Below are 12530 nucleotides of genomic sequence, written 5' to 3' on the forward strand. Positions count from 1 at the left end.
ATGCTAAGTTATCGTAGCGTTCGGCGGCTGTGCAAGCAAATCAAGTCACGGCGGTTCAAATTGTATCTATTACAGCTCTGATAGATGTTATTATTGTTATAAATAATCGAAGAAAGAGATGTCTGATAAAGAAGAGAATGACCCGTCAAGTAAGTTTATATAACTTTTCTTTTTGTTAATATGCTAAGTTAGGCTGTGAGTTAGACAGTTATCATGATTGTTGATAGATTTAGCGGCAAAAATGGCGTGTTGTCGAATGTTTTGAGTGCAATTTTGCAGAAAAAACGTTTTAGTTCAGCTTATCAAAATTTAATAAAGCATCATTTTATTGTTCTTGAGCAAAATCTTTTTGAATATTGCATCAATTTAAGTCTTTTCAACATGAGCTTGCGTTTATACCTCAAGTCCTCAACTTCTACTATTTAGCCTACTTGACACTTGACAGTACCTAGTTTAATTTTTTTTAATTGATCTAATTAAATTATGATTATTGATTTGTAACTCTGTTAATATGCTATCTAATGCACTAGAATGTGGATAAAATAAAAATGAAACTATGACGATTATTTTCATATTTAAATTTTTCTTTTAATCTGGAATCTGGATTTGTTAGCTAGCCTATAGACATTTTATCATATTTCTTAGATTTACCATCTTCTTTGTTGAATTGTTGATCTAAAGGTAGCTAGGAGTAGGACCGGTATTATTGCAGATCAGGCATGGAATATATCTACTTGGCAAGCCGCGACTGAATTTTTTGAGCCGTGGTTTTATGGATTTGCCAGTCGTGATTCCATTTCTTTGAGCCGTGATCCATTTCACCAAGCCGTGAATTCCATATCTCAGCCATGAAAAGCCATTTACGAGGCGGGAATTTATTTACATTCTCATGATTCTCCATGCACGTGTTACCCCAAATCTCTAATTATACCCTAAAACAGTCAAATGGCAACATTAAAAATTGTCTTTACTGTAAGTTGAGCATGTTTTAATAGCAGTCTGCAGTCTGACCGCTTTGACATGCCCGCAACTATGCGCGATCTTCAACAAAACGTTTTGTTGATTTGTTTACATTACATCGATGATTACGATGTTTATGTTTTTTTTTGCAGGATATTTTGGCTGGAACGGTAAAGCAATGCGGATTGCGGAAGTTGAAAATTTTATGAAATGACACGTTTCTGAAGTGCAAACCACAATTTTTCAATCAAACAAAAATTTGTGACATTTGAGCCGCGAGATTTCATACCTACTGATATTATATGATATTAGAGCCGCGATATTTCAGACAAAATAGGACTTTTCCAGCCCTGACCCCATGTTAGTAAGTCGCGAAAAAAATCGGTTTTCCGATGCCGACCGCCAAAAATGGATTTCAGATTCGTAATCTACACCCCAAAAAACATATAATTCAAAAAAAAAAACACCCTTTTTTTTGGATGTAGTTAATCTGCAATAATACCGTAGGACCTACCTATCCAAAGTCCAAACTATAAACTTGGGCACATTTTCTAGAGTGGAAAGTTCCTAGGTACTTATTAATAGAATAGGGGTAACTAATGTAGGCTGTAGCTCAACAATGATCATTATGATGTATTTCTGTAATTTTCAATTACTATGGCTTTTAATGGCCTTGCTATGGGAAACTTCACCATAATTGAGCTAACTCTAAATATTGTTCAAAGTTCAATTGTGCTCATATGTTGTCAGAATTATTTTTTCATGGCTAGGAACTAAATGGGGACACAGTTATCTGAACCAGCATGATGAGGGTTGAGAAGATCATAGGTATTTCAGAAGTTGCTAAGTTAGGACCACTGTATGGTGTATCCACTGAAATGAAAGTTTGGCAAGCATTAATGTTTTATGCATCATATACCATACTAACATACCTACATGTAGTTAGTGCATCACAGACAAGTAAAAATCAATAATCGCATTTCTGGAAAAGAAATGATTAACTTATTAGGTCTAAAAGTTTGATATTTATTCATTTTGATGTGTTTCATCAAACAAATACTCAAACTTTGGTGCTCTTTAGGCATGCCTAATTATCATCTGATATGCCTCATTTTTGGAAAAATCATGATTTGTCAAAATAAAACTTTCTAGTGGGCAAGATCCTTAACATGAAAAAAAATTTTGTGTGCCCTAATGTTTTGCATACCTTTGGATATTAAGCATAGTCTCCAATAAAAATGCAAGGTAATAGTTGCTCTAAATAAAATGTACTTGTATAATTTGCCTATTAGCAAATGATACCAAAGTTTAAACAGGATGAATTAAGTTCTACCCACGGACATTGACAGAAAAGTCTATCAGAAATTGATGGTCTGGCAGGCAACATATATAATTGATTTGACAATATATTTTTTTTGTGTGAAAATAAGATTTATTTTTGGAAAATTACAAAAGCTGTAATTATCATTTGAGAATCCATTAACTGTTTCAAATAATTATATCATAGATTTCATACAAGTTTGTTTTGAAATGCTAAACTTGATCAAGGAATGACATCTGTCCAGGAAATTTACAGCATAAAACAAATTTTCAGTTTATAAACATTTGACTTTTGCCATAATTATTTCCTATGTGTTTTCTAGAAGATGATGGAGACGAGGAGGACGATGATGTTGAAGCCCAGGGTGACTCAGGTGACGAGGATCAGGATGAGGATTGGGGAGGAGGGGGGGGAGGTGGAAGTTCTAAGCGCAAGAGGAAGAAGAGTAAGAAGCGTAAATCATCAAGAAGTGAAAGAGGAAGAAAGAAGAAGAAGAGGAAGCCTGGAAGTGAAAGTGTAAGTAGCAAGCAATGAATATTTTTTCCATGGAATGTTTTTCAAATGGTAGTGGCAGGTGATTGCTTCAGCACTGTGGAGATTTGGCAAGCACAATCTTGGTTGTTGTGTGGTGGTTGAATGCATCAACAACATTTATTCCTTATTATTATACTTCTTATTTATTGATTATAATATATTAGTTCATGATGCCAATTGACATCTCTCATTTTTACACAGTTGCCAACCAAGCTTTTTACAGAAATATTTTCCACACTTAATTTACATGCTGTGTAAGCATTACAAATAAGTGTTTTTGATCTATTTGTCTGTATTTGCACACAGGAAACAGAAGCCCAGGATGATGCTGAGCAGGAGTCGGATGGCGAGGCAAGCAAGTCCCGCAGCCGAGCCAAAGCCAGGAGCCGCGCTACTGCAACACCTGCTGCTGCATCATCTGCTGCACCGGCAGCTCACTCTGATGGTTGGTATTATATTTTATTTATATGATATATTATCTCCTGTGAATATTATATAGGGGATGGGGTTGGATTATGAATATTATATTTAATCTCAGTTGAGTTTTCAAACAGTGGTGACATGGCCAATTTCACAATTAATTATGGAATAACATAAATGCTAAAATAAATTGCTCATCAAGGCTGTAATGAAGGCTGCCCTTCATTACATGAAAGATAGCCTCGATCATTCCATGAAGGATTGCTAGATCGAGCTGCTAATTTGTCAGATGGTTTCATGCATGGTGTTTTCTATTGATTTTAATTTTGCTTTTCTTTTTTTTTTTTAAATTGTTGGTGTTCATTAATGTTTGAAACATCCACATGAGGAAAATGAACCCGCTGAAGGTGTCTTCTAGAATTTAATTTACAACCTTACAAATTTAAATCATTTCATTATTGCTTTATGACAGAAATTCAAATATAAGTGATTTTATCTCAACATTTTCTATGTTTTAGCTTTTCTACAAGTTTTTGACCCTAAATTAACATTTTTGTTATAGCTACCAATGATGACATGCCCACGGTTGCTGAAGTGTGTGAGAGTTTTGGCCTGAAGGATGTTGAAATTGACTATTCTCCTGAGGACTACTCGTCCCTCACCACATTCAAGCTCTTCCAGCAGCACATCAGGCCTCTTCTTGCCAAAGATAATCCCAAGGTACAGAGTGTATGGTATACTTAACGTCAGTACATGTAAGCCTTGAAATATAAAGCTTCATTAGCATTTGGCTTTTTCTTTCTGTGAATAACATATCTAGGGCAATCTCAGCATCAAATCATCAATAAATCTGATGAAAACTGTAATTAATAATAATGGATAATATATTGTGCATTGCAGAAGTGTTGTATGAAAGTTTGTGTTAATCATTATCATAGTCATGTGAATATATTGGGCCATTACCTCCCATACTATATATCATACCAATTGTTTGGAACATTACCTGGACCTGAAATCTTGAGGCATTACGAAACAGGTGGGAGGGTTCAAAATTTGTTTTTATTCTCAATACAGATCATTATTTATTGTTGTTTGTTGAGTTATTAACAGAAAATATCGCTTATATTGCTTGTTCAAAGTGTAGTAAAATGGGTTCAAACTTTGAAGCAGAAATTTTCATGGGGATTCTACATTAACTGCAGTTAAATTTTTCTCCTAATTATTTATATTATAATTTTGAAATTATCAATACCTTCTGTATAACCAGATTATGGATAAGGAGATTTTTAATCTTGTCTGGGCCGCATTGAAGTGCAAGTTTGATGGGTTACTGATATCTTATCCCATAGGTTCCAGCCCCGAAGTTGATGATGCTTGTGGCGGCGAAGTGGCGCGCGTTCTGCAGCCAAAAGGAGGAGGATCTGCCAGGCGAGGAGGAAGCTCAGCAGTTTGAAGAACCTGAGCAGGAGGGGGAAGATGAAGAGGAGGAAGAGGAAGAGGAGGAGGAAGAAGAAGAGGACGAGGATGAGTCCAATACGCAAGGAAAGGTGACTAGACTTGAACACATTTTCAGGCTTATTTTGTAATTATTTTTTTTCTGTTTATTTATAATTTTGGGCCGAGATTTAGACATATGATCAACAGAGATGCTTGCAGCATATTAATTTTTTATTCAACGTCTTCAGATCCTTCATTGTATGTGTAATGCTTTTCAGTCATCAAGCAACAAGACGCGCGGCCGCCCTCGTAAGGCTCGTCACGACGAAGATGAGGAGGAAGATGACGAGGATGAGAGCGACAGCGGCGGGAGCAAGAAGAAGGGGCGTGGCCGCAAGCGCGGGGACAAGTCCAGCAAGAAGGCCAAGGTGCCCACTCTCAAGATTAAAATTGGCAAGCGCAAGAAAGATAGCTCAGTGAGTACTTGACTCTTTTTGGGGCAATAGCCCAAGTTCAGAGTAATTTCAAATCCCCACTTGCCGGAATTTGCCCAGGTGAAATTAGCAGATTATCTTTATATTAGCATAAACCACGAGAAATTTTAATTTTTATTACCACAGGACGACTCTTCATACCAGGATAGCGATGCAGAGTTTGAGCAAATGCTAGCCGAGGCCGAGGACATGAACAAGCAGGAGGATGAAGCTGAGACCAATGGCGCGCGCACCAAGAAAAAAGGAAAAGCTGCCATCAAGAGAACCAAGAAGAAGAAGAAGTCCAGTAATCAGGATGGCTATGAAACCGACCACCAGGTTAGCCGTTGTTGAGTGAACCCCCGTGATTAAGTCATGCTTTATCAGTGCACTAGTGTCGTTTAACGTTCAAATTAACATGTCTTCATAGCTAAGGAAACTCCTACAGCAAGAATAGTAAAGATATTATGTATGAGATCATTATGGTGTCCTTCTTTTGAAATTTGACACAACAAGGCAGGGTATTAAATTGCTGGCCTTAGAGTGAAAACTTTTCAAAGAGATTTTCCAAAAAAAATTGTCTTTGCATTCTCGTATATGAGGATAATTGAAAGTATCTTGAATTGCATAAGGTAACAACGAATGAATTGAAAGTTGCTATCATTCAGTGATCAATATTGATTGTACAGGACTACTGTGAAGTATGCCAGCAAGGCGGTGAGATCATCCTGTGCGACACGTGTCCACGCGCCTACCATCTTGTGTGCCTCGAGCCTGAGCTGGACACGGCACCTGAGGGCAAGTGGTCCTGCCCCTCCTGCGAGGCTGATGGTGTCAAGGATGACAAGGAAGATGAACAGAAAAATGAATTCTGCAAAATTTGCAAGGTTGTAAATGTCGTTTTTTGTGATTTGGAGGTTGTGTTTGGTTAGTTTTTGTGAACTTGAGGCTTGTTTACAAAAAAAACACATTCTTGTTTACAAGAAAAAAAACATTGGTGCAATTTTATTGCTTAGCTTGTGGAGCATAACATGCCGCACATTTAAGGACGGTGATTTTCTTGTAAGAGTTTTTTCAATTAGAAATACCATGGATGAACATGATTAGATGCTTTTAAACTTTTTCATGGTAATTATTATTAATGATTGAATTCCCCATGAGATTATTATCTTCTGTTACTGCCCCAATTTTGAAACCAGTATCGATGTTTCCACTCATGAATGACTTTTAAATTTGCAGGAGAATAATGACTTGATCTGCTGTGACTCGTGCCCCAACTCCTACCACATGTGGTGTCTTAATCCTCCGATCTTTGAGGCTACTTCTGGAGACTGGACTTGCCACCGATGTGCTTGTGATCCTCTGCCGGGCAAAGTCCAGAAAATTCTCTTCTGGAGGTAAAATTAGATCATTCCTGATATCATTAACAGATAAGCAGAACGCATAATTTATCTTGCTAATTATGACGTATCGTTCTTGGATATTTATAAAATTGAAGATCACACATTCGGATTTATTGCAATTTGTGTTCATTTTAATCACACGGTATGTCGTGCAGAAGAAGCCTTGCTGATGCATTAAAAGCAGTGCTCTTTGATATACGAACCTCGCTCCTAAGAGGTTACTTAAAACTCATTCTAAAGGGATCTTTCTTGGTGGAAGCTTTTATCCATTGATAGAGCAAACATGCTACGGAAATTTTTAGGACATTATTTGTTCAGATATGGCGAATAATCTTTTTGATAGTTTGATTTATCATTTATCATGTTTTCTCAAACCCTTAGGTTTGTGGATAGTCCCAAACCACCAGACAACTGGAAGGAGAATGTTGGTGAAGAGAAGGCTGAGAAGTACAACCTAAAACAGCTGCGCGAGTTCCTCGTGAAGTGGCAGGACATGTCGTACTGGCACTGCTCCTGGATCAGTGAGATGCAGCTTGAAGTCTACCACCCGCAGGTGAGTTTCCAGCCTTGCAACCGTTTTGCTGCTAAACTATCATCTATTAGTTTGTATTCGGGCAAATCTCTGTATCATTGATTTCATGATTCATTACATTAAAAAATTCACTCAACGATAATAATAAGAGAGTTCATTTTCAGGACAAGAGCATATTACAAACTCGTTTTTGTACCTATTAGGTTTATTTTGTTCTTAAAATGAAAGGTGAAGCTCGTTAGGTAAAACTTTGTTGTCACACTTAACTTTATTATGTTTAACTTAGATGTTGCTGGATCGCGACCGTGTCCAAAAATTGATGATGAATTCTTCCAGATGCTAAGGTCGTACTTCAAGAAGTGCGACCCTGACGAGCCTCCCATACCAGGGATGGATGATGACGATGACGTTGCTTCTTCCAGCAGACGCCGCAAGAAGGAGAATCTTGATATTGACCCGAACAGTCTGGAAGAAAGGTATCATCTTGGTCTTTGAAAAAATATTTCAATTCGGCCTCCAATAAATACCAATATTTCCGTGTCATAAATGTTGATAGGCGCTCTAACTTGTTCTATAGTCAGTCCTGATTTATCACAACGGTGTGAAATAAGAAACCACCACCAGAATTTTGTACAAAATTACAGAAATTCTTACAAAATTTACTTGCTAATTTAACTTTACTCTTGAAGAAAACCGTTATTAGCAAATCAAATCAAATTCTCAAGCTGGAAATAGTCTAATTATATTTTTAGAATAGATTATATGGACGTTGGGAGCTGTTTGTTCACATATTCTCTGATAAATGCATTGAAAAATTTTGTTTCGTCGCACAAATTCAACTAAATCGTTGCATTTGCTTTATTGAATGCTTATTTCCTCAGATTCTACAAGTATGGCATTAAGTCGTCATGGCTGAAGATCCACCGGATCATCAACCACCGGACGCTACGTGATGGCATCACCCAGTACCTGGTAAAGTGGCGCGACTTATCGTACGATCAGGCCACCTGGGAGGACGAAGATGAGGACATTGAAGGCCTCAAGACCGCCGTCGAGTACTACCAGGACCTCCGGCAATCCTGCAATGCCGATGGTGGTCAGTGGTTTATCACTCGCCGCGCTTACTAAATCTGAATTATTTTCATGAGGTGCTTGGCTACACTACTCGTCTTTTCAATGTTATACTTTTGATCTGATCTACTCTACTAATTGCTGCTACTGTTTTGCTTTCCTGCGTTCTTTCTTCTTCAAGCTCTCCAATTCGTCATGAATTGTTCAAAATTTTAACAACCTTGTACCGAATCTAATTGATTATTTGTGCGATCATTTGTTATTTTATTGACATTGGTGTGCTAGGTTCTCGGGGTGTGAAGAAGAGTAAGAAGAAGAGCAAGAGTCGGTGTCGCGAGTTGGGAGAAGAGGAGCGGGAGCCGTCGTCGCCGCGGCGCTACACTCCTCCTCCCGACAAGCCCACAACGAACCTCAGCAAGAAATGGGAGGTGCAGCCTGAGTACATCGACGCCACCGGCCTGTCTCTTCACCCTTACCAGCTCGAGGGTGTTAATTGGCTCAGGTTAGTAACTAAAAGTTTCTTGCTGCCTTTCGGAATTCGATGCTGATTGTAAATTAGACGTATGTTGTCTCTTTAACATTAAAGTGGTAACCTGTATATATGCTTGATACTTATTAGTTATATTCGAGGTTAGAACATGACTACCTAATTTTACTGATGAGGCGTCCACCATTGTATATTATCGTAGATGGTGAGGAGAAATATTTTCTATGTTCTAATGGCTAAGAAAATTTCTTGTCGTCAGGTATTCATGGGGTCAAGGGACGGACACTATTCTTGCTGATGAAATGGGTCTCGGGAAGACCATTCAGACCATTACATTCCTGTACTCCTTGTACAAGGAGGGGCACTCGAAGGGACCGTTCATAGTGTCAGTGCCGCTCTCAACCATCATCAACTGGGAGAGAGGTGAGTGCTGATTTCGTCTATGATCTTACATGTATAAAACACCTAATAATTTATATGAAATACATCTAGAAATATAACTATTGTTCTAGATCATGTGTGGGAAGTAAATTAACTTGTTCAACATAAAGTAGTGCAATGGTACCAGTAATTTTGAAGTTGATTGTATACATATCCGCTTCGAATATTGTGCTTTATTCTGGAGTGAAGAAGCTGTCACACTTACTCACGCGTGTCCGCGGAATAATCTTGAACTGATGGAAAGAAATCTACTGCTGAGTTTGTTTAGCTATTTTAACGATTGCTTGCTATTCTTCTTCACGTCTATTGTAAAATTTTTGAATTTTATAATAGATGTTTGCCTCATCGGCAGTGGCATGATAACGTAGCTCCAGACTCCTCAATATTGTTATACAAGTGTATACAAGACTTGTGTAAATTTGAAGGGAAACTATCTAACTGTAGTATCAGGTATATGATATATTTACTTCTGTTATTTTTAGAGGTTATTCTACTTCTATAATTATAAAACACTGATACGGGTATATATGGCATCAGGGCTGCAACTTGTTTTAAGACGCTCTTGTTTTTAATTTTGAGTGGTGAAGGTTCGATGTCAGGTTTGCCTTGTCTTGATAAACAAATGATTGGTGATCGTCAGTAGCATGATAATGTAGCTCCAGACACGGAGGATTGTGGAGGCGCCTTTTCCTTTGAAGATCAAGTGCCATGATATCAATTGCTGTAATGGAATTAGTACCCTGGATAATATTTCCATTCGGAAGAGAAATGAAGCTTATGAGTTTATTTGAGTATACATTAAATCCATGAACTTCGACAGAATTTGAGGCTTGGGCTCCCGACTTCTACGTTGTGACGTACGTCGGTGACCGCGAGTCCCGCATCATGATCCGCGAACATGAGTTGTCGTTCGATGAGGGCGCCGTGCGAGGTGGGGCTAAGGCTTCCCGTATCCGTACCACGAATATCAAGTTCCATGTGCTGCTCACCTCCTACGAGATGATCTCCATGGATCAAGCTTGTCTTGGATCTCTTGAGTGGGCTTGTTTGGTGGTGGATGAGGCACACAGGCTGAAAAACAGCCAGTCAAAGGTGATGGCCCATTTCTAATGAATTGGTACTTTTTCTGACATTCCATTTTCTGGTTTATTGCTCAGATTGACTTCCTGTCGTTTAGTACATTTTATAATGAGGTTAATGTTGAATTTAGCATGTATTTTAAGCGAAGCTTTGGCATTTTCTTGCCCTATTTATGCCGATATTAGAAGAGTGCCGTTATCAAGAAATTTTCTTCCTGCCCAGTTCTTCAGAGTGTTGAACGCATACAACATCCGCTACAAGCTGCTGCTGACTGGAACACCTTTACAAAATAATCTCGAAGAATTGTTCCATTTGCTGAATTTCTTAGCTCCATACAAGTTTGCCGACCTGAGCTCTTTCCAAAACGAGTTCGAAGATATAGCCAAAGAAGACCAAATCACCAAACTGCATGACATGTTGGGTCCCCACATGTTGCGACGTCTCAAGGCCGACGTTTTGAAGGTAACTTTGCTATTTAGTGCTTAGTAGCTGTTGGTTCAGTTAAAACTATGTTTTGATAAAAAATTGTACAAGTAGTTTCGCTGCCATCAGCAGGATCTTGATCCTTGCTTGTGTTTTTTCTCAAGTTTCTGATATTGTATCAATAGAGTTGATCACAAGTAAATAATTTGTATTTCATTGCAGAACATGCCTTCGAAGTCCGAGTTCATCATTCGTGTGGAGCTCTCAGTAATGCAGAAGAAATACTACAAGTATATTCTCACGCGCAACTTTGACGCACTGAACTCGCGAGGTGGCGGCCAGCAAGTCTCTTTGCTGAACATCGTCATGGACCTGAAGAAGTGCTGTAATCATCCTTACCTCTTCCCTGCGGCTGCTGAAGAAGCTCCTAAAATGCCAAATGGAATGTACGAAATCAACGCCCTCACTAAAGCCTCTGGAAAGTTCCTCTTGTTGGATTCCATGCTGAAAAGGCTCAAGCGAGATGGCCACAGAGTGCTCATCTTCTCTCAGATGACGAAAATGCTTGATATTCTCGAAGATTTCTTGGAGGGCTGCGGCTACAAGTACGAGAGAATCGACGGTGGCATCACCGGCTCGCAGAGACAGGAATCTATTGACAGGCGAGTCACCTATTAATGCTGTGGAGCAGTGAATAATTTTTCCTTCAAATTTTGATTAAATTTTATCAAAATAAAATTTGTTGGTGGAACCATTGTCTAGTTGCTCACAAGTAGCCATCATTTAGTTAAAGCCAAACGTTTTTTTCGTTTTCTTGTTCAGATTTAATGCTCCAAACGCGCAACAGTTCGTGTTTCTGCTGTCAACTCGCGCTGGTGGTTTGGGCATCAATCTCGCCACTGCGGACACGGTCATTATTTACGACTCTGACTGGAACCCTCACAATGACATCCAGGCCTTCTCTCGCGCCCATCGTATCGGCCAAACTAACAAGGTGCTCGTCATAAAGGCTTAATTTAACTCGCCAGGCTAAATATACTTCAGCTCAATACTGAGTTGCTATCATATGGCATGAAAGTATCCTATTATTATTTTCTTGCGGTAAATTTACTTCTACTGGTGTTCAAATTATTTTAACTGTTTCATGCAAATTTTCTACAGCTTTCTGCTCTGTGAGTGGCTGCTTTAATTCATTAGGCTAATTTCATTTTATAGCGTTATTGTATAGGTCAAGTAAGTCTGTGCATAAATCGTTCATACTAATTTTTCATCTATAATAGGTGATGATCTATCGATTCGTGACCCGCAACTCGGTGGAAGAGCGCGTTACGCAGGTCGCCAAAAGGAAGATGATGTTAACACATCTTGTGGTGCGCCCTGGTTTGGGTGGCAAAAATTCGGCCAACTTTTCGAAGCAGGAACTTGATGACATCCTGAAGTTTGGTACGGAAGAACTCTTCAAAGAAGAGGAGGGTAAGGAGGATGAAGAAATTCACTATGATGAGAAGGCTGTGGAAGAATTGCTGGATCGCTCTAGGGAAGGAATCGAGCAGAAGGAAAACTGGGCCAACGAGTACCTGAGCTCCTTCAAAGTAGCATCTTACGTCACCAAGGAGGGAGAAGACGAGGAGCAGGAAGACGTTGAAGTGCTGAAGCAGGAAGCAGAGACTACTGACAACCAGTATTGGGAGCGTCTGTTACGGCACCACTACGAGCAGCAGCAGGAAGACCTTGCTCGCACGCTCGGCAAAGGCAAACGTATCAGAAAGCAGGTGCGTATCTGATCTTGCTCTAAAATTTCTTGGTAAAACAATGATACTGAAAAATGTCAATGCATGAAAAATGACCCAATGTCTTTAAATACCCAAAGTCTTTGAAGTTTTATACTGTGTCATTCTTGTTTGATTTTTCTCTTCTGCGTTGAAATATTTAAAATATTCAAGTCAGA

At 38.9% G+C, this 12530-nt stretch overlaps 1 protein-coding gene across 4 annotated transcripts in view; it reads left to right on the top strand.

Annotated features, from left to right (window-relative positions):
• LOC108668074 (chromodomain-helicase-DNA-binding protein Mi-2 homolog) overlaps positions 1 to 12530 on the top strand; it is an 18049-nt gene continuing 5519 nt past the window's right edge. The window contains exons 1-19 of one of the 4 annotated variants that reach the window (XM_018155201.2): positions 1 to 149; positions 2604 to 2797; positions 3122 to 3260; positions 3798 to 3955; positions 4585 to 4782; positions 4951 to 5148; positions 5293 to 5484; positions 5835 to 6032; positions 6385 to 6542; positions 6930 to 7101; positions 7417 to 7556; positions 7962 to 8176; positions 8437 to 8653; positions 8898 to 9061; positions 9900 to 10171; positions 10382 to 10621; positions 10805 to 11244; positions 11405 to 11576; positions 11863 to 12354. In XM_018155201.2, coding sequence (XP_018010690.1) covers positions 119 to 149; positions 2604 to 2797; positions 3122 to 3260; positions 3798 to 3955; positions 4585 to 4782; positions 4951 to 5148; positions 5293 to 5484; positions 5835 to 6032; positions 6385 to 6542; positions 6930 to 7101; positions 7417 to 7556; positions 7962 to 8176; positions 8437 to 8653; positions 8898 to 9061; positions 9900 to 10171; positions 10382 to 10621; positions 10805 to 11244; positions 11405 to 11576; positions 11863 to 12354 — 3990 coding nt within the window. In that variant the 5' untranslated portion in view covers positions 1 to 118. The remainder of the gene's footprint in view (positions 150 to 2603; positions 2798 to 3121; positions 3261 to 3797; positions 3956 to 4584; positions 4783 to 4950; positions 5149 to 5292; positions 5485 to 5834; positions 6033 to 6384; positions 6543 to 6929; positions 7102 to 7416; positions 7557 to 7961; positions 8177 to 8436; positions 8654 to 8897; positions 9062 to 9899; positions 10172 to 10381; positions 10622 to 10804; positions 11245 to 11404; positions 11577 to 11862; positions 12355 to 12530) is intronic. The other 3 variants (XM_018155204.2, XM_018155205.2, XM_018155202.2) reach the window with 3 other exon arrangements.

The sequence above is a fragment of the Hyalella azteca genome, unplaced genomic scaffold, assembly GCF_000764305.2.
Source record: "Hyalella azteca isolate HAZT.00-mixed unplaced genomic scaffold, Hazt_2.0.2 contig7350, whole genome shotgun sequence".
In the NCBI taxonomy this organism is placed as follows: domain Eukaryota; kingdom Metazoa; phylum Arthropoda; class Malacostraca; order Amphipoda; family Hyalellidae; genus Hyalella; species Hyalella azteca.